This window comes from Eucalyptus grandis, chromosome 2 (assembly GCF_016545825.1).
Source record: "Eucalyptus grandis isolate ANBG69807.140 chromosome 2, ASM1654582v1, whole genome shotgun sequence".
NCBI lineage: Eukaryota > Viridiplantae > Streptophyta > Magnoliopsida > Myrtales > Myrtaceae > Eucalyptus > Eucalyptus grandis.
Genome location: NC_052613.1, coordinates 13,337,512 through 13,364,816, shown reverse-complemented (window position 1 = coordinate 13,364,816; position 27,305 = coordinate 13,337,512). Strand labels below are relative to the sequence as shown.

General features: G+C 39.9%; 4 protein-coding genes and 1 long non-coding RNA gene across 7 annotated transcripts; 3 read left to right on the top strand and 2 right to left on the bottom strand.

Annotated features, from left to right (window-relative positions):
• Positions 1 to 2,662: 2,662 nt before the first annotated feature.
• Positions 2,663 to 5,881, top strand: LOC104423761 (1,2-dihydroxy-3-keto-5-methylthiopentene dioxygenase 2). Its single transcript, XM_010036215.3, has 7 exons — positions 2,663 to 2,784; positions 4,233 to 4,344; positions 4,432 to 4,526; positions 4,886 to 5,000; positions 5,080 to 5,204; positions 5,414 to 5,484; positions 5,591 to 5,881. Exons 1-7 carry the CDS (start codon positions 2,767 to 2,769, stop codon positions 5,655 to 5,657), a joined length of 603 nt encoding a protein of 200 aa, XP_010034517.2. The 5' UTR covers positions 2,663 to 2,766; the 3' UTR covers positions 5,658 to 5,881.
• Positions 5,882 to 7,153: 1,272 nt separating this feature from the next.
• On the top strand, positions 7,154 to 24,880 carry LOC104423707 (50S ribosomal protein L30). Of its 3 annotated transcripts, XM_039306351.1 has the most exons (4): positions 18,077 to 18,191; positions 19,456 to 19,669; positions 19,750 to 19,864; positions 24,829 to 24,880. In XM_039306351.1, exons 2-4 carry the CDS (start codon positions 19,478 to 19,480, stop codon positions 24,840 to 24,842), a joined length of 321 nt encoding a protein of 106 aa, XP_039162285.1. In that variant the 5' UTR covers positions 18,077 to 18,191; positions 19,456 to 19,477; the 3' UTR covers positions 24,843 to 24,880. The 3 variants fall into 3 exon arrangements, with proteins under 3 accessions (XP_010034475.2, XP_039162285.1, XP_039162284.1); XM_010036173.3 differs by lacking the exons at positions 18,077 to 18,191; positions 24,829 to 24,880 and adding an exon at positions 7,154 to 7,271 and having other exon boundaries at positions 19,750 to 20,090; XM_039306350.1 differs by lacking the exon at positions 24,829 to 24,880 and having other exon boundaries at positions 19,750 to 20,090.
• LOC104423691 (1,2-dihydroxy-3-keto-5-methylthiopentene dioxygenase 2) lies at positions 13,682 to 16,986 on the top strand. Its single transcript, XM_010036154.3, has 7 exons — positions 13,682 to 13,838; positions 15,283 to 15,394; positions 15,480 to 15,574; positions 15,934 to 16,048; positions 16,128 to 16,252; positions 16,462 to 16,532; positions 16,640 to 16,986. The coding sequence occupies exons 1-7, from the start codon at positions 13,821 to 13,823 to the stop codon at positions 16,704 to 16,706; spliced, it is 603 nt and encodes a 200-aa protein (XP_010034456.2). The 5' UTR covers positions 13,682 to 13,820; the 3' UTR covers positions 16,707 to 16,986.
• Positions 21,079 to 21,808, bottom strand: LOC120290345. The gene is made up of 3 exons (XR_005548259.1): positions 21,482 to 21,808; positions 21,339 to 21,383; positions 21,079 to 21,099 (listed from the first exon to the last, which is right to left on the bottom strand). It is a non-coding gene; the product is annotated as an uncharacterized LOC120290345 (long non-coding RNA).
• A 747-nt stretch (positions 24,881 to 25,627) lies between the features above and the next one.
• LOC104423734 (early light-induced protein 1, chloroplastic) lies at positions 25,628 to 26,629 on the bottom strand. The gene is made up of 3 exons (XM_010036189.3): positions 26,441 to 26,629; positions 26,298 to 26,342; positions 25,628 to 26,058 (listed from the first exon to the last, which is right to left on the bottom strand). Exons 1-3 carry the CDS (start codon positions 26,447 to 26,449, stop codon positions 25,714 to 25,716), a joined length of 399 nt encoding a protein of 132 aa, XP_010034491.2. The 5' UTR covers positions 26,450 to 26,629; the 3' UTR covers positions 25,628 to 25,713.
• Between the last annotated feature and the right edge of the window lie 676 nt (positions 26,630 to 27,305).

The window sequence follows — 27,305 nt, the reverse complement described above, 5'->3', positions numbered from 1 at the left end:
TTTTATAGATGTATCTGTTTCACTTCTTCTTTTGAACTTGTCTTTTGGGTTTTCACAGCATGTTGATTGTCTCTGTCACGTTTGTGTCTACACCTAACAGTGTGCACCGGTTTGCATATTCTGAAGCTCAATTTGCTATACGCGGTATTCATTAGCTTGTATTTCAGTTAATTTAGAGTATCTGATAAATTGGTTTGATAGCCCAGGGTTATTTTGATGATGGATTTTGTATCAGTGGTCACGATCTAAGCATGAGAACTAGGAAACTATAAAAGCCTTTTCCACAAATAAAATTTAGGTGGGAAAACAATTTTTGGATAGAACCTTTACCGTCTTTCCTTGAGGATGGAAGAGGGTGGTCAAATTTGTGTCGTGAATGTTGTGATATATTGTTGGTCCTTTAATGCCTGTTCTGCATTTGGGGTAATGCTTTCAAGCTTTGTGCTGGGTATGGATCCTGGAGAGGAATTCATTCAAGCATGTTATATGGATGACGGCACTGAAGACCAAAGACTTCCGCATCACCGTGAACCTGAGGATCTGTTTTCTTGGAGCAGCAGCTTGAAGGTATGCATTCTCAGGAAGCACTATCGTAAGACACAATGAAATAAGGGAAAATCTTAAATAAGGACCTAAAGTGAGCCTATTTTCTCAAATAAGGACCCGAAATGACAATTGTTCCAAATAAGGACCCGAAGTGGCTAACAAGTCTCAAATAAGGACTTGAACCCGCCAACTGGCCAAAATGTTCACCGGCCGGCAAGTGTGACATTTCCGGTGTCTCAAAAATTATAGATAGAAATTAACAAACCCTAAAAATAAAACCCCCAAACTCTTCACTTTCTTCTTCTTTCACTCTTCATCTTTTATGTTCTTTGTCCCTTCTCGTTTGGAGAAACCCAAATTCTCTGTTAATGGAGCAAGATCCCCTGTCTCCCCGAGTTCCAAAGGTATGTGCCTCCCTCCCCTCCCTCCCTCTCTCTCTCTCAATTTGAACGAAACTGACCTCGGTTGAATGAGAGTGTGAATCAAAGTGTATGGCGAACCTAGGAAAAGATAATGAAGAATCGAGGCCCTCGTGTTACACACGAGTGTCTCAATAACGAAAAGGTGGCTTTACTCAAGATTTGTCTTCTTCGTTGGGAAGAAACGAAGACAGAAAACAAAAAAAGATGTGAAGAAACGAAGGTAGGGGTTTCTTGTTGTGTTTCAATTCGTGTTCCATTAACATAAAATTTCCATACTCCAAGTGAGAGAGAACAAATAACGGAGAAGATGAAGAGCAGAAGAAGAAAAAAACGAGAACATGAAGAGTTTTTCTTTTTAGGTCAAAAGAACGTGAAGAGTTTGAGGGGTGGTTTTTAGGGTTTGTTAATTTTTATCTATATTTTTATGGACAAAATTGTTCATATTCCGGCCACTGGAAATGTCACACTCCCGCCCGGCCAGTGAACATTTTGCCATCCCAAAGATTCGGAGTCTTATTTGAGAACATTGTTAGCCACTTCGATCCTTATTTGGGACAATGGTCATTTCGAGTCCTTATTTGAAAAAATATGCTTACTTCGGGTCTTTATTTGAGATTTTCCCATGAGATAATTCTGTTTTCCAGTTCATTTGGGCCTATTATGTTCTTGCAGAATTTGGTATCTTTAGCTTTCTCTCATATTCTGACAACTCAAAAACTGATGAGGAATTGAAAAAAACTCCATGAAAAGCGTGGATTCTCCTATGTGGTATGAGGCGATTCATCTAATTCAATTCATAATATTATGCCGCATATTTATCGGCCTTGGTAGTTTGTAGTTGCTTCAGAATATATATTCTTTTCGTGTTTGGCCATGCTGTGGAACTAGACCTGGGTCATGATCATATGTTCCATTGCTTGTTTAACTTATCCTTTGGTGAATGATCTTGTTTGAAAATTAATCAGACAATGTACTTGCAGTCGGGATAAAATTTGGGATAGAATATGATTTATCATATTTTACGTTTAGTGCTCACTCGGATAGGATAAAGTTGGATATAAGGAGAAAATTATCTTATGGAGAATGTGTGATAAAAGTGGATAAGATTTATAATGTTCATAATAAGAAAGTTATTTTTCTCGAATTACAAACTTATTAAATTAACAAAATTGAAATTATATTTCAATATAAATAATATTTGAATTTAAATTAAGGAATTAAAATAGAAATTTATTTTTAATTAATCTTATTTTAATTTATATATCTAAATTTAATTCTATCTTATAATAAACATTCAATCTATAAATTAAATATTTATATTTATTATATATTTTAGATATTTTTGTATTTTAGGTATGTTAGTACAGTTTATTATTTGATAAAAATTTATTAAAAATGATGAAAGGGGAAAAAATAAAAACTAAAGAAAATAATATAAAAAGAGGAAAAATAAATTAAAAATAAATTAAAGAATAGTGTTACGAGATATTTAGGTTAATTTATAATGATTTGTTATTTATATATAAAAATATATACATAATACAAATGTGAATATATCCGACTATAGTATTGCGATTCATCAAACAATGATACGATATAAAAAAAAATTTTATATTCTATTTTAGTTAGTCTATCCCGATTAAAAATTCGATGACTAGACGTACCTTAAATTTTTTATCTAAAAAAAAGTATAAGAATCGTTTTTGGCATTATAAAAAGCACAACTTGCTCCTCCGGCCCTTGCCTTTTATTTATCTTCTGGAAAGCTACGAGTGCTCCACCTGCGATATCTACGAAAATGGTCGTCACCGACAAGGTAATTGGCTTCCACTCTGCGTTCTTGTCTTATGGATTGTTTTTCTTTAGACCTCGATCGGTCAAGAGAGGAGGGAAGGTCTGAATTCGAGCGATATTAGGTCGTCCAGTTTTGTTTTATTTGGGGTTTCTTTAGAGTTGACTCTGTTTTTTGCGTTTCTCGATGCTGCTGGGCTTCTGGGTTTTGGGTAAGCTGTTGTTACGGTGGAAACCCATGATTTTTTTTAGCCTAGTTAGGATTTGTTTGCCGTGGTTTTGGGATTCTTGGGACGGGGGACTTGAACCCTTGAACGGATATGATCTCTGTGGGAGGTGCTAAGGAAGAATTGAGCAGCATCCTGAAGAGAAGTCTCAAAAGAAGAAAAGTTTCCAGTATGAATTATGTGAAGGGGCCGGCTTGAGGGCTTACTTGCTCCTAATTGAACTAGTTTGGCTTGATGTCCTTCCATCTTGGATTCACGTGGATGTCACGCCACCCTATGGCCATGGTGTATTGGATGGTTAATGAGATCCACAGGCAAAAATTGTTGGGATGGATTGTTTTGCACATGCTCTGACAGCTTAAAACTTTTGAAACAAGTGTTTGTTGAGGATCTCGAGGGGTTAGCAAGAAGCTGTCCTCTTCAAGGGACATGAAGGTTGAGTCTTGGTAACGGGCTGGAAAAAGTGCAGCCATTACCTTATATAATGTAGCAAGTTGAGTAAAAAAGAAACCATTAATGTGGTAGAAAGAAGGTGTGGAGGTCTAGTTGACTTAAGATCTGATTGCCACTTTTCTAGCGGATGTCATTGCCTCTTTATGTGGTGCCAAAGTTAGAGCTTGTACTGTGGACAGAGGCATAATTGTACTAGGAGAAAATTAATATATTGCAGTCCACTTTGAGGTCCTTATAGTCAATGCAGAATATAGGATACTGCTCTGTCTTAGGTAATTTTAAAGATGTATCTGTTTTAGGTCCTTATAGTCAATGTAGAATATAGGGTACTTCTTTCTCTTTATTGTTCTTAAAGATGTATTTGTTTCACTTTGTGAACTTGTTCTTGGGTTTTCACAGCATGTTGATTGTCTATGTCACGTATGCGTCTGCACCTAAGGGCATGCACTGGTTTGCGTATTCTGAAGATCAATTCGCTATACTTGGTATTGATTAGCTTGTATTTCGGTTAATTTAGAGTATCTAATAAATTGTTTTGATAGCCCAGCGTTATTTAAATGATGGATTCTGTATCAGTGGTCATGATCTAAGCATGAGAACTAGGAAACTAATAAAGTCATTTCCACCCATAAAACCTAGGTAGGAAAACAATTTTTGGATAGAAGCATTATCATCCTTCCTTGAGTATGGAAGAGGGTGGTTGAATTTATGTCGTGAATCTTGTGATATACTGTGGATCCTCCAATGCCTGTCCTGCATTTGGGGTAATGCTTTCAAACTTTGGGCTGGGTAGGATCCGAGAGAGGAAGTCATTCAAGCATGGTATATGGATGACAGCGATGAAGACCAAAGATTTCCACATCACCGTGAACCTAAGGAATTTGTTTCCTTGAAGCAGCTTGAAGGTATGCATTCTGAGGAAGCACTCTTTTAAGATACAATAAAATAATTCTGTTTTCCAATTCATTAGGAGCTATATTGTGTTCTTGCAGAACTTGGTGTTCTCAGCTGGCGATTGGATGCTGACAACTATGAAACTGATGAGGAATTGAAGAAAATCCGTGAGGAACGTGGATACTCCTACATGGTATGTAACTTCATAATATTATAACGCATTTTCACTGGCCTTGGTAGTTTGTAGTTGCTTCAGGATAATGTTAACATTCGTGTTTGTCCATGTCGTGGAACTAGACCTGGATCATGATCATATGTTCCCTGCTTGTTTAACTTATCTTTTGGTGAATGATCGAGTTTGAAAATTAATCAGATAATGTACTTGCATTGTTAAGGAATGATGCTCACACGTTTTGAAAAGACTGATGTCTTTTTTCTGCCTAATGTGATGATCCCCCCGAGGACCTTGGTCCCTCTTAATCTGCGGACACTTCCAATTTCAAGCTTGTTTGCTAAGTCTGATGGCATGAAACTTCTTTTATTTTTGCCCAGGATTTCTGCGAAGTTTCTCCAGAGAAGCAGCCAAATTATGAAGAGAATATCAAGAAGTTCTTTGTGGAGCATCTCCACACTGATGAGGAGATTCGTTACACTGTGGCTGGAAGTGGTAAGTCCCTGATTTTCTTCTCTCAGCTTTCTATATTCTGCTTTCCATTGAATTCTCTAAACTTTGTCTTGTCATCTAGGTTATTTTGATGTTAGGGACAAGAATGATGGTTGGATTCGTGTGTGGGTAAAGAAAGGTGGAATGATTGTTTTACCAGCTGGAATGTACCATCGCTTTACCCTCGATTCGAATAATTACATCAAGGTATTTACAATACATGCATACTTCACTTCTTTGATCCAGCACACATGGAGGACACAAAACACACACACAGACACACATGAAGAGAACGAGAGAACTAGATTTGGGCCTTCTAAGCTTGTTGCAGCTGTTTTATAGTCAGTGGAAGAATGAATTTTCTAATCAGCAGAAAGAATTTTTGTTCACTCTCTGCCAAGTGATCTTTTATATAGGCTGTGCGACTGTTCGTTGGTGATCCAGTTTGGACCCCATTCAATCGTCCCCATGACCATTTACCAGCGAGGTATTGATCCGTCCTTTCCTTCTAGTCGCTTACATCTCCAGTTTCTCTGATGTTTCACATACACCATGTTGCTCCCGAGTCTTAGAGAATCAATTCTTCCTTGCAGGAAACAGTACGTTGAAGCTTTTGTGCAGAAGGAACGCAATGATCATGCTGTCAATGCCGCGGCATAATGTGTGTACCCCTGTTGGGCTTTCACGAGATATAAACACTCGAGGATATGCCTTGGTCTGTAATATGTGGCTTCGCAGCTTGAATTATCAATTTGCCCTGACTTGGCTTATATGGCACTGGGTTGTTATGCTTATAGTTATGTGGTTTCGGATCTTTATCCGGGACATTGGCTGGTCCTTGTGGATAGACAAACGAATAAAAGCAGTTGTGCCGTCTTATGCTTTGGGCCTGTTGTCTATTTCAACGATCTTCTAGTGGGCGATTTGTCCCTCGGTTACCTTTATCTTTTTGGGGACATAAATTCAGTATGAAATGAATATCGTGTTCCGCCGGAGGTTTAGTGAAGATGTTGCCATGAAACGAGTCGATGTGGTAAAATGGTAAATTGTGAGTCGCGTGCGTGGAGGGCGATTTCTAATCATCTGCTCTGGTGGGTTAGTGAAGAATAGAATTTCAGCATTTTGCTTGTTGACATCTAGAGATTCTTGTGGAGGCCAGTTTGTAGCACACCCTCAACAATCGAAATGGGAAATCCTACGTCCGGCTCGAGTCCAAGTTGCACTTCTCTTGCAAATTGGGGTGGCCACTGCGCATAGACTCTGAACTATACGAAATGGGAAGTCTTCCATTTGAATGAGGATGTCTTTGAATCAGACTTTGAACACTACGAGTGCTCCGGTTCGATTCGAGTTTTTGCACGCTTAAATTTAGGTTAATTTTGTCGACGGGCTCAAACTTTAAATGTAATCTTTCCACACTAATTGCATGCCAAAATAGGATTTTGTAGGATAAAAGGCAGAGCGAATCAACCCAACTCATGATGTTATTCTGAAATCAAAGGCTAGTTCAATAATTCTGTGTCTCAACCCACTTCTAGCACATTTTCTTTGAGATTGTGTATACTTGTAGATGATCTGGATTCGAAGTTCAAACTATGCCGCTTCCCTTGAGATTGTGTATACTTGTTCCCATAATGAATTAATTAAGTGGTATTCAGAGCTGGTTTTTAACACACTAGATTAAGCCGACATGTTGAGTTCAATAAAAAAGAATAATATATCCAAGCCACGGATCAAGGTAGACAATTGGCATTTCTTCTTGGCCGACTTAAATCCCAAGAATCTTGATTGAGCTAGATTTGACTTCAAGACCTTTTGGGGTTCACCCATTGATTTTACCAACTCAATCGAACCGTTTTCGATGGTACTTAGAGCCAGTTTCGACACACTAGATTAAGTCAACATATCGGGGCCGATAAGAAGGAATGCTATGTCCATGCCACAGATCAGGTTAGATGCGCGACATTTCTTCCTGGCCAACTTAAATCCCAAGAACCCTCGTCAAGCAAGATTTGAATTTGAGACCTTCCGGATTCACCGATTGGTTTCACCAACTAGGTCGAACCGTTTTCGATCTTGTATCGGGTTGGCCCACCTCTTCTCTTCACCCTAGTAAGTAGGCCCATCTCCAAATCACTTTTTCAAGGCCCAACCACAAAAACCAGGAGCTTCCCCTCCCAATTTCTTGAATCTCTCCGTCCGCCTCAGTCGCCTTCTCAGTTCCAGCTCTCCATCGTCGCTGCTCTTCTCTACTGCCTTGTGCGGACCGTGCAGGTATGTATATGGCTTTGACGCTTGTCTCGAGTCTTGCATGCGGGGCGTGCTTCTTGATCCGCCGCCATTTCTTGGGTTTGATACCAGTTCCCCCGGTCATGGAAATGCCAGGATTTTACCGGGGTGTGTCCCCAATTTGTCCGTGCTGGCTCAGCGCTGGCTCGTCCCTTGATTTGGGTTCTTGGGTTAGTGTCGGGGTTAGTGTCGGCGCACGTTGGCGATTCCGTTTTGTTTTTTTAGGCTACGTTCGTTTCGCGATTTTCGGAAAATATTTTCCCAAAAGTCATTTTTCAGAAAAAATGATAATATTTTCTAGTGTTTCAACTAAAACTTGAAAAGTTTTGGAAAATTTGGAAAATATTTTCCGATATTTGGTAGGAAAATATTTTCTAAGACTTCATCACTTAGCATACATCACTTATCGACCTATAAATCCATCAAATATGAACTTTGTCTTTAAATTTAGGCAAACTTACTTCATATCTTTGTTCTCTAATTGTCACAAAATGTTCATCTATTCTAAAAAATGTTCGTATGGATTTTAAAAAGAAGCAAAAGAGAAAAAAAAGTAAAGTATGTACAACTTTCATGAGAATCTTCTAATTGAGTGACATGTTCTCCCTTGTGTCTTTTGTGTTCTAATAAATAAAAGAAAAAATAAGCAAAGTATGTAGAGCTTTACTGTAGAATAAAATAAATAAAGAAAATGATAAGTAAGAGTGCGGAGCTAGCTTGAGATCAACGAGCTCGAGGTTCGCCCGACAACGACTGATGAATAGCTAATAAAGAAGAAGATGGAAAAGAAAGAAAAGAAAAATAAAGAAATAGAAATAGAAAAGAAAAATGAAATTAAAAATAATTCGAATTAAAAAGAAAAAGAAATTTAAAAATAATTCAAACAAAAAAAAAAAAAAAAAGGAGAAAGAAGTGAGGATTTGTAGAGGTGTGAGATAAGAGAGATCAAGTGAGGAAAATATTTTCCACTCTTCAAAATTGGAAAATATTTTCCCTTAATTTAGAAGACTTTTATTTTCCCCAAAAATTCATTTTCCTAAGAAATTTATTTTCCATGAAACGAACACTGGAGATTCAGAAAACATTTTTTCCCATAAATTATTTTCCGCGAAACAATTGGAGCCTTAGATGTAGTTCTTGTGCAATTCCAGTTGGGGGGACGAGGGTCGATGGTGAATGTTTTGTGTTGAGCTCCCCATGCCTGCAAGGTGTTCGACCATATTCCTGTGAGAGCCTTGGTGTTGTGTTTTCGCCCACTTGAGGGGGGAGAAAGGAGGGATGTAGAGCCTCGGGTTCTTAGGTTTGCGATGGCGCAGTTTGAAGGTTCCATTTCGAACATCATGGATAATTTTGCGTAGTTTTCCCATGGCCGGAACCAGTATCGTGGGCTTGCTACTCTTGCTACATTTTTCTGATCAACCTTGTCTCTATTTCCTTTCAATTTTTCCCCTTAAAGTTCATTGAAGGAAAGACTCTAGTCGTACAAAAAAGTGGAATGGTTTTCAGATGGGAGCTTGAACTTTTACTAACTCTAGTCGTTTTGTGTCCGGAAATGCGCACTATTTCCTTGAGGAGAGACGGAATCAAGAAAAGGACAATGAGCAAACATAATACAATGTTTGAGAGTATATCTTATCCCACATCTCAAATAGGAAGAGACGCAGAAAGCGTTTGGGCTTCTTGCTCCATATGCCTGCTTTAATCTTTGCCAAGCTAGAATGAGACATTGAATATTCAATCACCGAGCTGATCAAGCAGCATCTCAAGTTACTCTAAAATGGTTGAATCACTAGATTAAAGATTGCCGTCTAAATGTGACCTTGCCTAGTAATGTATTGTTAATTAAAAAATGTTTTACGGTGTCGCTTCTCATAGTCTCTTGCAAATAAATCTAACTGGTTCCTTCTGAAACTTTGCTAGTTTTTTTTTTTATTCATGTATATTAGTTCTGTTCTATAATTGATCATTGTGAAAAATCAAGGAGTAAGTGATTGGTGAGATATTTGTTATTTGCCCAGTTGTGTAATAGTCTTTTGCTTTTCTTTGGCAGTATCTTTGGGTGCGTTTGTTTGTGTTTCTGTTAAAAAATTATTCTAGGGAACGGAAATAGAAAAAATTATTTTTGTTACGAGAACAATTTTTGACCAGAAAAAATGTGTTTGGTAAACTTGTTCCGGAATAAAAAAAAGAACCGAAACACGTTTGGTAAATTTATGTTCTTTTAATTTTTTAATATTTTTATTTTATTTTTCCTTTTTTTCTTTCTTTTTATTTTTTATTTTTTTCTTCTTTTGGCCGGTCATTGGCCATGCCGAGGCCGGCGACCGGCCGACGGGGGGCGGTGCCCTCGCCTAGCCACGGCAAGGCTTGTCGGCCTCGGCTCGCCCGGCCAGTAGAGCCTCGCCGGGGCCGCGACGCTCGGCCTCGCCCGGGCCGATGATGCTCCGGTGAGGTCGCCGCCATGGCCGAGGCCGGTGACCGGCCAAAGAAAAAAGAAGAAGAAAAGAATAAGAAAAAAAAGAGAAGAAAAAAAAGGAAAGATAAAATTTGTTCTTCAAAAGTGTTTTTTTTTTTAATTTCTGTTCCAATTTTGTTCCGGGAGCAAAAAAATAGATTTTGAATAAAACGCAAACAAACGCGTTTCTGTTCTTTTTTGTTCCCGGAAACAAAAAAACAGAATTTTTGTTCATAAACAGAAAAAAAAAAAGAACACAGCCATGCACGCCCTTCGTTTATTTTGTATGTGCGGGTGTGCTGTGTGTTCATTCTAGTAGTCCAAACATAGTTGTCTGGGGTTTGTCATGGAAAAAACTAATTTTGATGTCCCCTTCAGTGTTGCTGAGAAAGGGAAAAAGCATGAATTCCTTCAAAGCTTACAAGGCTTGCGTGGCGATTGCATGGAGCCCCAACTTATACATAACCTTGGTTAGAGCCATTCCTGGAACAAGAAGACTTCACCGGCATACATCGGAGGCGCTGCGGCTTGGCAAGTGCAACCGAACTGTTATGAGGTGGAACACCCCTACCGTTAGGGGAATGTCGCAACAAGTAATGATTAGTCAGTTACTGCATTTTAGTTTTGTTTATCAATGTTATTTGCTTACTTGAAGAGTCTATTACATGATTAGGTAAAGAGGCTAGTCGTGATTGAAACAGAAGAGATGCTCAAAGCCCGTAAACAGAAGGAGGCAAACCACCGAGCTTTACGTCCGCCATTGGTGTAAATGTAATCTTCAACAGTACAGCGTGCACCGGTTTGCGTATTATGAAGATCAATTCGCTATACATGGTATTCATTTGCATATATTTCAGTTAATTTAGGATGCGAATGGTAACACTTCTGTTCAAAAATTGTTCTAGGGAACGAAATTAAAAAAAAAAAAAGTGTTTTAACATTCCGGGAAAGTTTTGACAGAAAGATGCGTTTGGTAAACTTGTTCCGGGAATAAAAAATAAATAGAAACCCGTTTGGTAAATTTATATTCTTTTTTGTTTCTTTTACTTTTTAAATATTTTTATTTTATTTTTCCTTTTTCATTTCTTTTTTATTTTTCTTCTTTCGGCCAACGCCTCGCCGGCGCAGCCTCGGCTCGCCTTGGCTAGGCGAGCTTGGCCTCGCCCGCGCGGGGACGCTCGGCCCTCCGGCGACGCTCGGCAAGGTCGCCGACCCTTGGCGGCATCGCCGCCCTCGACGGCCGGTCGCCGGCCATGGCCGAGGCGGCGACCGGCCAAAGAAGAAAAGAAGAAGAAAAGAAGAATAAAAGAGGAGAGAGAAGAAAAAGAAGAAAAAGTGTTTCTAGAGAAGCGTTTTTGGAGCAATAAATAATTTTTTTTTTTGTTTCTCATTTCTGTTTTTTTTTTTCTGTACCGGGAACAAAAAATCTGATTTTGAAACAAAAATGCAAACAAACGCGTTTTGTTCTTTTTTTGTTCCCGGAACAAAAAAACAAAATTTCTATTCTTGAACAGAAAAAGAAATAAAAACATGCAGCCCCTTAGAGTATCTGATAAATTGGTTTGGTAGCCATGGGTTATTTTGACGATGGATTCTGTATTAGTGGTCACGATCTAAGCATGAGAACAAGCAAACTATAAAAGCCTTATCCACCAATAAAATTTAGGCAGGAAAACAATTTTCGGATAGAACCGTTAGCGTCGTTCCTTGAGGATGGAGGAGGGTGGTCAAATTTGTGTCGTGAATCTTGTGATATATCGTGGGTCCTTTAATGCCTCCTCTGCATTTGGGGTAATGCTTTCAAACTTTGTGCTGGTTAGGATCCTGGAGAGGAATTCATTCAAGCATGTTATATGGATGACGGCAATGAAGACCAAAGAATTCCGCATCACCGTGAATCTGAGGAATTTGTTTCCTTGGAGTTGGAGCAGCAGCTTGAAGGTATGCATTCTGAGGAAGCACTATTGTGAGACACAATGAAATAATTCTGTTTTCCCAATTCATTAGGGGCTATCATGTTCTTGCAGAATTTCGCTACTTCAGTTTTCTATGGGATTCTAACAACTATGAAATAGCTGATGAAGAATTGAAGAAAATCTGTGTGGAGGGTGGATTCTCCTATATGGTATGTGGCGATTCATCTAATTCAATTCAGAATATTATGCTGCATAATCATCAGCCTTGGTGGTTTATAGTTGCTCCAGGATAATATACATACAAACATATATATACACATTCTTTTCGTGTTTGCCGTGGAACTAGACTTGGGTCATGATCATATGTTCCATTGCTTGTTTAACTTATCCTTTGGTGAATGATCTTGTTTGAAAATTAATCAGACAATGTACTTGCATTGTTTACATGTTCTAAAATGACTGATGTCTATTTTCTGCCTAATAATCCCCCTGACGACCTTGGTCCCTCTTACGCTGCTCTACACAGCCAATGTCAAGCTTTTTTGCTAAGTCTGACGGTCAACACGTGCTAGCGACGCTTCTAATGTCCGAGGATGTAGATCTGTCGGAGGCATATTAATGAGCATAACCCAATCTACTTGCCGTCCTCTACGTTCACTAGATGCGCAGGGGGCCCGATCTATGTCGGGTGGTCGCACGACATGACTAATGCGATCGAATATCATGGGAAGAAAAGAGCGGGCCTCAGATTCATGAGTCGCCATGGCCATCGGTGGCTTGCTAGAACAAAATATACCTCGCTCGATCTGGCTTTCCCTAGTCGAGGTTGAGCCAAAAAAAAAAAGTGATAAAAATATGAGAAATTAAGAAACGGAAAGAAGAGTTTCTTTGATTGAAAAAACCCAGGGCGAAAGATCGATAGTCATTTAAGAATAAGGTAGGTCTTACAAAGAAATCAGCGGTTAGGATTCGCAACTATTTCTTTCTCTTTCTTTTTAAATGGGGGCATGAAAAAGGCAAATGGCTATGATATGCAAGTAGCTTTTTGAAGAATCAAAATCGTTGTCCATACGTTAAGCTTTGAGTATTTAATTATGGAAAAATGACACAATGTGCAACATAATTTTTAAACTTTTAATGTTCAAACAATGTTCTTAAATTTTCAAATTGTTTAATATGGTGTATGTTCAATTTATCTCTTGGACTATATAAAAATGTTTAATGTTGTTGAATGTGATCTATGGACTCAACTTTGTATAACAAAATTAAACCAATCATTCTTCATTCGATACTATTTAGGAGTTTTCATAATCACACCATCCCAATATTTTATAATATCCCTTAATTTCAATCCATTCCCTAAACAAAATTTTTCTTTATTTTTACCTTTATTTTTAATTTTTTGATCTTTATAAATGTTACGATAGTTACACTTAAATATTTATTTTTTCAAAACTTTATCACCTCTATAACAAAAGAAGTACAAACCTCATTTAGAGTTATGCTAGTTTTATATTCTCGCTATTTTAAGAACAAGTGTTTTGATAAGAATATCTATAGGAACCGTTGTAATTTATCTATAAATAATCATACTTATATCAATCTAAATGTTGTTCTCAATCTTTTTTAGATAGATGAGATTTGCAAGCCTTTTAGTGGTTTTCAATTTAAATTTCGCTAAATCCGTTAACTAAGAATTCTTTTTTTTTTAACAACGTCAACTAAGAAATCGAAATAGCAGGAATATTAACTCGATAAACTCTACCTGGCCGGCAATCCGTGGGCTGGCCTCGCCATCGCTCGAAAGGTCGCATGAGCCTGTAAAAAAAACTCATGTTTGTCACCCAAATCACGTTGTCATCCCTGTCTGGTGTGAACTTTGTCCTGAAAATCGGCATGCCGTGAGCTGACCCGCCATTGCTCCTCTACCGTTCAATGAATCTGGACACAAAAAGCATTGTTTTTCTCTGGAGTTTTCTACCCGGGAAAAAAAAAAATCCCAGGTCAGATATTCTCTCCCTTTCCACCGTTTGACCCTCTTAATTTTATTACCTAAAAAAAGAGTTTTAAGAAATTATAAAACGCGCAACTTGCTCCTCCGCTCCTCGCTTTTTCTTGTCGCCTGGAAAGCTACCGATTGCCCCGACTGCGATATCGACGAAAATGGTCCTCCCCGACAAGGTAATTGGCTTCCACTCTGCGCTCTTGTCTTATGGATTGCTTTTCTTTAGGCCTCGATCGGTCAGGAGAGGAGGGAAGGTCTGAATTCGTGCGATATTAGGTAGCCCAGTTTTGTTTTATTGGGGGTTTTTTAGAGGTGACTCTGTTTTTTGCGTTTGTCGATGCTGCTAGGCTTCTGGGTTTTGGGTAAGCTGTTGTTACGGTGGAAACCCATGATTTTTTTAGTCTAGTTAGGATTTGTTTGCCGTCGTTTTGGGATTCTTGGAACGGGGGACTTGAACCCTTGAACGGATATGATCTCTGTGGGAGGTGCGAAGGAAGAATTGAGCAGCATCCTGAAGAGAATCTCGAAAGAAGAAAAGTTTCTAGTATGAATTATGTGAAGGGGCCGGCTTGACGGCTTACTTGCTCCTAATTGAACTAGTTTGGCTTGATGTCCTTCCATCTTGGATTCACGTGGATGTCACGCCACCCTATGGCCATGGTGTATTGGATGGGTAATGAGATCCACAGGCAAAAATTGTTGGGATGGATTGTTTTGCACACGCTCTGACAGCTTAAAACTTTTGAAACAAGTGTTTGTTGAGGATCTCGAGTGGGTTAGCGAGAAGCTGTCCTCTTCAAGGGACATGAAGGTTGAGTCCTGGTAACGGGCTGGAAAAAGTGCAGCCATTACCTTATATAATGTAGCAAGTTGAGTAAAAAAGAAACCATTAATGTGGTAGAAAGAAGGTGTGGAGGTCTAGTTGACTTAAGATCTGATTGTCACTTTTCTGGCGGATGTCATTGCCTCTTTATATGGTGCCAAAGTAAGAGCTTGTACTGTGGACAGAGGCATAATTGTACTAGGAGAGAATTATTATATTGCAGTCCACTTTGAGGTCCTTATAGTCAATGCAGAATATAGGATACTTGTTTGTCTTACATAATTTTAAAGATGTATCTGTTTTAGGTCCTTATAGTCAATGTAGAATATAGGGTACTTCTTTCTCTTAATTGTTCTTAAAGATGTATTGTTTCACTTTGTGAACTTGTTCTTGGGTTTTCAGGGCATGTTGATTGTCTATGTCACGTATGTGTCTGCACCTAAGGGCATGTACTGGTTTGCGTATTCTAAAGATCAATTTGCTATACTTGGTATTGATTAGCTTGTATTTCGGTTAATTTAGAGTATCTAATAAATTGTTTTGATAGCCCAGCATTATTTAAATGATGGATTCTGTATCAGTGGTCACGATCTAAGATGAGAACTAGGAAACTAAAAAAGCCTTATCTTCCAATAAAATTTAGGTGGGAAAACAATTTTTGGATGGAACCTTTACCATCTTTCCTTGAGGATGGAAGAGGGTGGTCAAATTTGTGTCGTGAATGTTGTGATATATTGTGGGTCCTTTAATGCCTGTCCTGCATTTGGGGTAATGCTTTCAAACTTTGGGCTGGGTAGGATCCGAGAGAGGAAGTCCTTCAAGCATGGTATATGGATGACAGCAATGAAGACCAAAGACTTCCACATCACCGTGAACCTAAGGAATTTGTTTCCTTGAAGCAGCTTGAAGGTATGCATTCTGAGGAAGCACTCTTTGAAGATACAATAAAATAATTCTGTTTTCCAATTCATTGGGAGCTACCGTGTTCTTGCAGAACTTGGTGTTCTCAGCTGGCGATTGGATGCTGACAACTATGAAACTGATGAGGAATTAAAGAAAATCCGTGAGGAACGTGGATACTCCTACATGGTATGTGGCTTCATAATATTATAACGCATTTTCACTGGCCTTGGTAGTTTGTAGTTGCTTCAGGACAATATTAACATTCGTGTTTGTCCATGTTGTGGAACTAGACCTGGATCATGATCATATGTTCCATGCTTGTTTAACTTATCTTTTGGTGAATGAACGAGTTTGAAAATTAATCAGATAATGTACTTCCATTGTTAAGGAATGATGCTTACACATTTTGAAAAGACTGATGTCTTTTTTCTGCTAATGTGATGATCCCCCCGAGGACCTTGGTCGCTCTTAATCTGCTGGACACTTGCAATGTCAAGCTTGTTTGCCAAGTCTGATGACATGAAACTTCTTTTATTTTTGCGCAGGATTTCTGTGAAGTTTCCCCAGAGAAGCTGCCAAATTATGAAGAGAAGATCAAGAACTTCTTTGAGGAGCATCTCCACACTGATGAAGAGATTCGTTATGCTGTGGCTGGAAGTGGTAAGTCCCTGATTTTCTTCTCTCAGCTTTCTATATTCTGCTTTCCATTGAATTCTCTAAACTTTGCCTTGTCGTCTAGGTTATTTTGATGTTAGGGACAAGAATGATGGTTGGATTCGTGTGTGGGTAAAGAAAGGTGGAATGATTGTTTTACCAGCTGGAATGTACCATCGCTTTACCCTCGATTCGAATAATTACATCAAGGTATTTACAATACATGCATACTTCACTTCTTTGATCCAGCACACATGGAGGACACAAAACACACACGCACACACACACGAAGAGAATGAGAGAACTAGATTTGGGCCTTCTAAACTTGTTGCAGCTGTTTTATAATCAATGGAAGAATGAATTTTCTAATCAGCAGAAAGAATTTTTGTTCACTCTCTGCTAAGTGATCTTTTATATAGGCTATGCGACTGTTCGTTGGTGATCCAGTTTGGACCCCATTCAATCGTCCCCATGACCATTTACCAGCGAGGTATTGATCCATCCTTTCCTTCTAGTTGCTTACATCTCCAGTTTCTCTGATGTTTCACATACACCATGTTGCTCCTGAGTCTTAAGAGAATCAATTCTTCCTTGCAGGAAACAGTACGTTGAAGCTTTTGTGCAGAAGGAACGCAATGATCATGCTGTCAATGCCGCAGCATAATGTGTCTTCTCCTGTTGGGCTTTCATGAGATATAAACACCCAAATATATGACTTGGTCTGTAATATGTGGCTTCTCAGCTTGAATTATCAATTTGCCCTGACTTGGCTTATATGGCACTTGGTTGTTGTGCTTATAGTTGTGTGGTTTCGGATCTTTATCCGGGACATTGGCTGGTCCTTGTGGATAGACAAACGAATAAAAGCGGTTGTGCCGCCTTATGCTTTGGGCCTGTTGTGTATTTTTCAACGATCTTCTAGTGGGCGATTTGTCCCTCGGTTATCTTCATGTTTTTGGGGGCATAAACTCAGTATGACATGAATATCGTGTTCTGTCGGAGGTTTAGTGAGATGTTGCCATGAAACGTGACGATGCGGTAAAATGGTATGCGTGGAGGGCGATTACTAATCATCTGCTCTGGTGGGCTAGTGAAGAATAGAATTTCAGCATTTTGCTTGTTGGCTCTAGTCCAAGTTGCACTTCTCTTGCAAATTCGGGTGGTCACTGCATAGACCCTGAACTATCCGAAATGGGAAGTCTTCCATTCGAATAAGGATGTCTTTGAATCAGACTTTGAACACTCCGAGTGCTCCTGTTCGATACGAGTTTTCGCACGCTTAAATTTAGGTTATATTTTGTCGACGGGCTCAAAATCTAAATATAATCTTTGAGTTCAGAATAATATCATGAGTTGGGTTGATTATCCTACAAAATCCTAGCTAGTTCAAAAATTCTCTCTCTCAACCCACTTCTAGCACATTTTCTTTACCCCATATCATATTGACTTGCAGATGATCTGGATTCGAATTTCAAACTATGCCGCTTCCCTTGAGATTGTGTATACTTGTTCCCATTTTAACTTCACTACGTGGTATTCAGAGCCAATTTCAACACACTAGATTAAGTCGGCACATCGGGTTGGATCAAAAAGAATACTTTATCCAAGCCACAGATCAGGTTAGACAATTGGTATTTCTTCTTGGCCGACTTGGATCCCAAGAATCTTAGTCAAGCTAGATTTGAATTCGAGACCTTTTGAGGTTCACCAATTGATTTTACCAACTTGATCAAACCATTTTCAATGGTATTTAGAGCCAGTTTCGACACAAGTCAACATGTCGGGCCGATAAAAAAGAATACTATATATCCCTGCCACATATTAGGCTAGATGCCCAACATTTCTTCCTGGCCGACTTAAATCCCAAGAACCCTCGTCAAGCAAGATTTGAATTCGAGACCTTCCGCGTTCACCGATTGGTTTCACCAACTCGGTCGAACCGTTTTCGATCTTGCATCGGGTCGGCCCACCTCTTCTCTTCACCCTAGTAAGTAGGCCCATCTCCAAATCACTTTCTCAAGGCCCAATCACAAAAACCAGGAGCTTCCCCTCCCAAATTCTTAAATCTCTCTGTCCGCCTCAGTCGCCTTCTCAGTTCCAACGCTCCGTCGTCGCTGCTCTTCTCTACTGCCTTGTGCGGACCGTGCAGGTATGTATGGCTTTGACGCTCGTCTCGAGTCTGCATTCGGGGTTTGCTTCTTGATCCGCCGCCGTTTTTTGGGTTTGATACCAGTTCCTCTGGTCATGGAAATGCCAAGATTTTACGGGCGTTTCTGTTCCCAATTTGTCCGTGCTGGCTCAGCGCTGGCTCGTCCCTTGATTTGGGTTCTTGGGTTAGTGTCGGCACGCGTTGGCGATTCCGTTTCGTTCTTTTAGGATGCAGTTCTTGTGCGGTTCCAGTCGGGGGGATGAGGGTGAATTGTGAATGTTTTGTGTTGAGCTCCCCGTGCCCGCAAGGTGTTCGACCATATTCCTATGAGAGCCTTGGTGTTGCGTTTTTGCCCACTTGAGGGGGGAGAAAGGAGGGATGTAGAGCCTCGGGTTCTTAGGTTTGCGATGGCACAGTTCGAAGGTTCCGTTTCGAACAACATGGATGATTTTGCGTAGTTTTCCCATGGCCGTAACCAGTACCGTGGGCTTGCTAGTCTTGCTACATTTTTCTAATCAACCTTGTCTCTATATCCTTTCGATTTTTTCCCTTAAATTTCATTGAAGGGAAGACTCTAGTCGTACAAAAAAGTGGAATGGTTTTCAGATGGGGGCTTGAACTTTTACTAACTCTAGTCGTTTTGCGTCTGGAAATGCGCACTATTTGCTTGAGGAGAGATGGGATCAAGAAAAGGACAATGAGAAAACATAATACAATGTTTGAGAGTATGTCCTATCCCACATCTCAAATAGGAAGAGACGCAGAAAGCGTTTGGGCTTCTAGCTCCATATGCCTGCTTTAATCTTTGCCAAGCTAGAATGAGACATTGAATATTCAATCACCGAGATGATCATGCAGCATCTCAAGTTACTCTAAAATGGTTGAATTACTAGATTGAAGATTGCTGTCTAAATGTGACCTTGCCTAGTAATGTATTGTTAATTAAAAAATGTTTTACGGTGTCGCTTCTCATAGTTTCCTGCAAAAAAATCTTACTGGTTCCTTCTGAAACTTTGCTAGTTTTTTTTATTATTATTCATGTATATTAGTTCTGTTCTATAATTGATCATTGTGAAAAATCAAGGAGTAAGTGTTAGGTGAGATATTTGTTATTTGCCCAGTCGTGTAATAGTATTTTGCTTTTTCTTTGGCAGCATCTTTGTTTATTTTGTATGTGCGGGTGTGCTGTGTGTTCATTCTAGTTGTCCAAACATAGCTGTCTGGGTTTTGTCATGGAAAAAGCTAATTTTGATGTCCCCTTCAGTGTTGCTGAGAAAGGGAAAAGCATGAATGCCTTCAAAGCTTACAAGGCTTGCACGCCGATTGCATGGAGCCCCAACTTGTACATAACCTTGGTTAGGGGCATTCCTGGAACCAGAAGACTTCACCGGCGTACATTGGAGGCGCTGCGGCTTGGCAAGTGTAACCGAACTGTTATGAGATGGAACACCCCTACCGTTAGGGGAATGTTGCAACAAGTAATGATTAGTCAGTTACTGCATTTTAGTTTTGTTTATCAATGTTATTTGCTTACTTGAAGAATCTATTACATGATTAGGTAAAGAGGCTAGTCGTGATTGAAACAGAAGAGATGTTCAAAGCCCGTAAACAGAAGGATGCAAACCACCGAGCTTTACGTCCGCCATTGGTCATAAGCCATCTGCCTGCCCCAGATTGCAGTTCTTAAAAGCAAATGTTGTCCCCTTAGGTCAGATCCTTCTCCAATGTTGTTTTGTCGGACAATACAGTTTCTAGATGTGTTATTGGATAGAAATCCATTGGCTGTACTAGTTCCGTCATGATTGGGTGGTTTACTGGAAGATATATTTTGCTGTGAGTTAATTAATCAATTGATTGCTACGTATCTGGTGGAAGTGAAATAAAGGGCAGAGTTCACAATCTGGGTCCATGAAATTATACTATCGGCCTGTGGACAGTCAAAAAAAGAAAAGGCAGGCTGATATATTTTAATGGGCAATTGCACTTAACATTCTCCAGATATTTTGTTGCTGAGTTGGAGAATTTCCACCATTTTACTTGAAAGGGTTACAAACTGAAGTTTCATTCAGTTTTGTTTGCAAAATCTGTTGCTTTGAGAATTTGGAGCTCTTCTTCTAAGGAGGAGTCAAATTCATTCAATCCATCTTTATTAATATTGCTTAAGTTCATTTACTTTTGAAAAGGCTGAGATCCTTCCGATCTGTGTGGTCTTCATTCATCCATTGTCATCTGAGTCTCATCGTGATCTCCTTGGCAAAGGTGCCTGTGGCTTATTAGTCTGCAATTACCATTCCATACATTAAGCAAAGCTTCTTTACTTCCACTTAATACCAATAGATGTTTCTTCTCTAGGAGGAAGTTTTTTTCGAAGTATACTGCATGTTGAATAATCCATTGAAACATCCTTTGAGAGAATGATTTATAGTACGACAAACTCTAATCTGAGATCTAACCAAGACGGTTTTGGGCACAGTATTTGTATCAAGACAATGCTTCACTTTATATTATGCTTCTGAGGATTACATTCTGAACTACTTTCACTGAGTACATAACTCTAATTCCAAACCCTACACAAGTGCTCCTCCCTTAACAAATTCGGTGAAGGCCAACGCAACTAGTCCCAACATCGCCAACCTTCCATTCCACAACTCGGCATTGGAAGTCATCACCCCATCAGACTTTGACTCAACCGTGACTCCTTGAAGCAGCGGAACAAGAGAAGCGACCGAGAGCAGAATGCTTGTCCCTATGAACCACGGGATGCCACCTTCACTGATCTGAGCGAACAAGTCCTGGCCTTTAGACAATTCAACTGCAATGGCTGCCACGAAGCCAATCATTGCGAGTCTGCCATTGATCCTCTCTGGTGCCGGCCCACTGAATGCGAATCGGTAAAGCCGGTGCTCACCTGTCGACATGATAAACGTTAGTATATGCAAGGAGTGGTTACTAGGAGTGACTTTCTCACTTGATCAAAACTCAAGTCAGCATGAGCATCGCCAGTGCAATTTCGTTGACAACATTTATCCTTCGGAAACTTCCATACTAATGTTTAATCTCTTTTAAGTAAATAAAGGCTCCGTACATAAGTGAGGCCTTTCAAAAACTCTTATTCATGTGCTAGGAGGCTCTCAAGCATTAATATACCTTTGATTTCAATTTCGGGGATGGGTTCAGATCCGGCTTGCTCTCCTGCAACATTCATCACGTAACAATGTTAATTCAATAAACTTCCCAACATCACATCGTTGATGTTTTAGGCAAGATTTTTCGAAAATCTGCTACTTTACCTTAGCCATACACCTCACATGCAAGCCACCTCGAGGAGACAATCTAGGACTATTGCTGGCAGGGAAGAGCCCTCTCACAACAGATTTCCTGGAACTAATGTCGACCACGGTCCTAGGACTCACAGGGACCGAGTGCATCAGGATTGTTGAGGCCATGATCTTCAAACGATGACCAAAAGTTTTGGGACAACTAGGAGAACAATTCTCAGCTCAACGTGCGCAACAGAATCGATTCTGAGTAGACTGCAGTGCTACTGTCTTGGACTATAGAGTGAGTGATACGAAGTACTATTTATATAGTGCCGGGGAGGAGAGAGAGAGAGAGGGAGGGAGAGACTGAAGGATGGTGTTGGTTCCACGCGATGCACGTCCGTAGGGGGTTAAATGGTTTCACCTCGTCCGTTTAATGGGAAAGTGACGACGTGGGCCTTCAAATAGCCCTGAACAAAACAACGGACAAAATGGTTTGTGAACTTCGTTCTTGTTGGCTTCCGAACGTAAGGCCAAGAGAAGAGCGACGTAGTTCGAGGTTTTCGAGTTTGGTAAAGAACCAATTGGACCGGACAGAGAACTTTCAAGTACCGACGTCCTTGGTGCGATTCGATGAAGACAACATGCCCGACTTCACAGCTCAAGCGCAACACGGCACTCTCTTCACAGTTCTCCGAAATTGAAAGTCCTGTAAAAATTGCCACACATCTTGAAGATAATAGGAGTGGAGCTGCAAAGTGGAATTAATTCATCCTCAATTTCGCAAGTCCACAGAGAATACTCCATCTGCACAGCTGGGTTTGGATGAATAGCATTAACTCTCTTTGCCGTATCAATGCTAGCTTCTGACAAACCAATGTACTTCATATTCCCTCCCTCCACCGGCTTCTTGAGTTCTCCCACCTATCTTACCAATTGCAACTGATTTAGTTAAACCAATTTTTCACATTGCGTGTGCTTATTGTAGTTGTCCATCCATCGCTGTCTGCAGTTTGTCATGGAAAAAGCTAGTTCTGATGTCCTCGCTTCGAGTGTCGCTGAGAAAGGGGGAAGCATGAATGCCTTCAAAACTTACAAGGCTTGCCTGCCGATCCCATGGAGTCCCAACTTGTACATAACACTGGTTAGGAGTATTCCCGAAGACCTCTTATGTCACACCCCGATTCACAAGAAGAAGGGGCATGATACGGCCATCCTTTTACCAAAAACAGCCTCAATGTAACCAAAATTTAACCCGATATCAACATATATATACATCCACATATATATATTTGACAAAAAAGGGGCACTTGGTTATAATATCATAGTATATCTATAATCTACAAAAAAATCAAAACAAAAATCTTCTACAAAGACTAACTTATAAACCTATTAATTATGCACAAGTCATACCAAAAAGTTTCCACCACAAAAGTCCTCCCCGAGCAAATGCTCACGCTTACTCGCAACTTGCTGAAGAACCTGAAAAACAAGTATAAGAGAGGAGTGAGCTACCACGGAGTAACACATTTCTTCTAAGCGGATTGAGAAATCACTATGCACATTTAAAACATAGCTCAAATATATAATCATAACTCAAATACTGAAGATACCAATAGTCCACCCATTAGTCAATCTCATAAAACATGCATCAATGGTCTATTCGATTAATTAATCTCATCAAATCACATCGATGGTCCATTCCATCGACCAAACTCAAATCACACGTCAATGGTCCACCCCATTGACCAATTCATGCTCAAATGTCTAACCATGGTCATGCGTAACGCCTGTGAAAAGACGACCAACATTCCCCTATTGGCAAGGTCTCCACCTATTATTAGTCGGTGGCTTGGCCCATAAGGATATCCTAGAATAGTATGCACACACCCACACCCCTCAGGTCCACAGAGACATTGAACATCAACCACCAATTACAATATCCAGTAATCCAACGTTAGAAATGAAGTTATATCACAACTCAAAATTTGATATATATATATATCAAAGCATTCTCCAAAACATTTCAAGATTCTTTCACAAAGAATTTCAAAAATCATCTTTCAAACAACCATTCAAATTGAAGTCGGAATATAACTCCCTTCGAACAACAAAAATAGTAGTAATAGCTCGATCCTATTTTATGCAACAAAATATGTTTTTTATCAACTCATGGAATATATAATCCATCACGTTTCTCAAAACATGAGTTTAAAATACAAAGAAGAAATAGTGTCACTCACTTTGGAAAAACCAAAAATCAACTACGATGCTCACTTGAACCAACACATTCGGATTCCTAACAATTAATGGAAAAACAATATCAAAAGGCCGAGTAAAAAGGATATTCGCATAACGACTTGTCTATACTAGGCCTATTTGTCGATAAAACGACACCTATACACCACAAAAGCTCTCATTTATCGAAAACCCATCATTTCCCGCTAGGTGCAGCCCATGCACCAACTTCATCACGCCATAACTCCCTCCACAAAATTCCGTTTCAAACCGTCTTATAGTCTTTCGAAAGCTCTCTTAACGTACAACAACAACCCCAACTCAAAGGACCCAAAACAGTACCAAAAATAACAAAAAAAAAAAAGGCTCGAAGCTACTGTTCCCTATAGTACCAGAATGCGCTCTCAACTTCAAAATTCCGTTTCGGACAAACCACAAGCTCAAATTACAATCCGAAAGATGCTATAGCTTCACAACATCCAAAGTACCATCTCGACGACTCAAAAATGGGGCTTCGCCACACAAATATCCAAGAAATCCGAATTTCGAGCCCTAATTGCAGCGATTGCTTCAAGTAGGTGATTAAAGACTTCAATTTCTTACTAGCGTTGCTAAACACACTTGAGTCGGTTTGATGAAGCATCTGGATCACAAGTGCGCCAATTTTTTTTTTTTTTTGTCCTTTCTCTCCTTTCTCTCCTCTCCCGTTTCTTTCTGCCCGTGCTCTTCTTTCTCTCTCTCTCTCTCTCTTTAAAGCACAGCCGAAGATTCCACAAATATCCTTGAGCTTCCTTTTTTTTTTTGACTTTTCAAACTCTTTCTTTTCCTTTTATTTTCTTTTTATTTTTTATTTTTTAAAGCCCATCTATTACATTTTCAGTGTGCATAGGAGGGGTCGCGGCTTCCCAAGGGTAACTGAACTCTTATGAGATGGAACACCCCTACCGTTAGGAGAATGTTGCGACAAGTAATGAGTCAGTTACTGCATTTTGGTTTTGTTTATCCACATCATTTGCTTACTTAAATAATCGATTACATGATTAGGTAAAGAGGCTAGTTGTAATTGAAAGAGGAGATGTTCAAAGCCTGTAAAAAGGAGGCAAACCACCAAGCTTTATGTCCGCCATTGCCTGCCCCAGATTGCAGTTCTTAAAAGCAAACGTTGTCCTCTTAGGTCAGATCCTTCTCCGATGTTGTTTTGTCGGACAATGCAGTTTTTAGATGTGCTATGGGATAGAAATCTATTGGTTGTAATAGTTCCATCATGATTTGAGTGGTTTATCTGAAGGATATATTTTGCTGTGGGTTAATTAATCGATCGATTGCTACGTATCTGATGGAAGTGAAATAAATCTGGGTCCATGAAATCATACCATCGACCTCTGGACGGTCAAAAAGGAAAGGCAGAAAGAAGCTGTGATTAGTATTCCAATAAGTGACTGCACTCAACATTCTCCAGATGTCTTGTTGCTGAGTTGGTCAATTTCCACCATTTTACTTGGAAGGGTGCAGACCGAACTTTGGTTTAGTTTTGTTTGCAAAATCTGTTGCTTTGAGAATTCGGAACTTCCTCATCAAAGGACGATGCGAATTCACTCAATCCTTCTTTGTTATTGTTGCTTTAGTTTATTTACATCTGAAATGCCTGGGATCTTTCTGATTTAGGTATGTTCTTTGTTCACCCATTGTCGTCTGAGTTTCATCCAAATCTCATTGGTAAAGGTACTTGTGTCTTATTAATCTGCAATTACCATCTCATATATCAAGCCACGCTTCTCTACTTCCACTTCAAGCGAATCGAGGTTTTTTCTGAAGGAGGGAGTTTTCTTCAAAGTATACTCCACGTTGAATGATCCAATGAAATGTCCTTTGAGAGAATGATTTATAGTATAGCAAACTCTATTTAAGATTTAAACCAAGACGGTATGGGGCACAGTATTTGTATTGAGATAATGCTTCACTTTATATTATGCTTCTGAGGATTACATTCTGAACTACTTACACGAGTGTATAATTCCAAAACCCTACACAAGTATTCCTCCCTTAACATATTCAGTGAAGGCTAACGCAATTAGTCCCAACATTGCAAACCTTCCGTTCCACAACTCAGCATCAGAAGTCATCAACCCGTCAGACTTTGACTCGGCCGTGACTCCTTGAAGCAGCGGAACAAGAGATGCAACTGAGAGCAGAATGCTCGTTCCTATGAACCACGGGATACCACCTCCACTGATCTGAGCAGACAAGTCCTGGCCTTTAGACAGTTCGACCGCAATGGCCGCCACAAAGCCTATCATTGCGAGTCTGCCATTGATCCTCTCTGGTGCCGGTCCACTGAATGCAAACACATCTGTGAAGTCGGTGCTAACCTGTCAACATGATCAACGTTAGCATATGCAAGGAGTAGTTATTAGAATGAGTGACTATCTTACTTCATCAAAATTCAATCAGCAGAGTATCACCAGTTCAATTTCTTTGACAAGACTTATCCTTCGGAAACTTCAATACTAATGTTTAATCTCTTTAAGTAAATAAAGGCTCCGTGCATAAGTAAGGCCTTTCCAAAACTCTTATTCATGTGCTAGAAGGCCCACAAGCATAAATATACCTTTGATTTCAATTTCGGGGATGGGTTCAGATCCGGCTTGCTCTCCTGAAACATTCATCACGTAACAATGTTAATTCAATAAACTTCCCAACATCACATCGTTGATGTTTTAGGCAAGATTTTTCGAAAATCTGCTACTTTACCTTAGCCATACACCTCACATGCAAGCCACCTCGAGGAGACAGTCTAGGACTATTGCTGGCAGGGAAGAGCCCTCTCACAACAGATTTCTGGAACTAATGTCGACCACAGTCCTAGGACTCACAGGGACCGAGTGCATCAGGATTGTCGAGGCCATGATCTTCAAACGATGACCAAAAGTTTTGGGACAACTAGAGAGAACAATTCTCAACGTGCGCAACAGAATCGATTCTGAGTAGACTGTAGTGCTACTGTCTTGACTATAGAGTGAGTGATACGAAGTACTATTTATACAGTGCCGGGGAGGAGAGAGAGAGAGAGAGAGAGAGAAAGAGAGAGAGAGAGGGAGAGACTGACGGATGGTGTTGGTTCCACGCGATGCACGTCTGTAGGGGGTTAAATGGTTTCACCTCGTCCGTTTAATGGGAAAGTGACGACGTGGGCCTTCAAATAGCCCTGAACAAAACAACGGACAAAATGGTTTGTGGGACTTCAGTTCTTGTTGGCTTCTGAACGTGAGGCCAAGAGAAGAGCGACGTAGTTCGAGGTTTTCGAGTTCGGTAAAGAACAAATTGGACCAGACGAGAACTTTCAAGTACCGCTGTCCATTGGCATGACCTTGATGAAGACAGCATGCCCCGACTTCACAGCTCAAGCACGGCACGGTACTCTCTTCAAGTCTCTCTCTGCGTTTCAAAGGCGCATTCACAAGGAAGGATCTAGAGTTCTCTCGAGAAATTGAGCTTCGACAAGAATTCCGGTTCATGAGCATTTGATGCATCTTGGTAGCTGGCTATGATGAAGTCGACATTCGATCCCCTTATGACCCGCTAGACCAGTGGCCGAAATATGTGTCAAATTCATCTA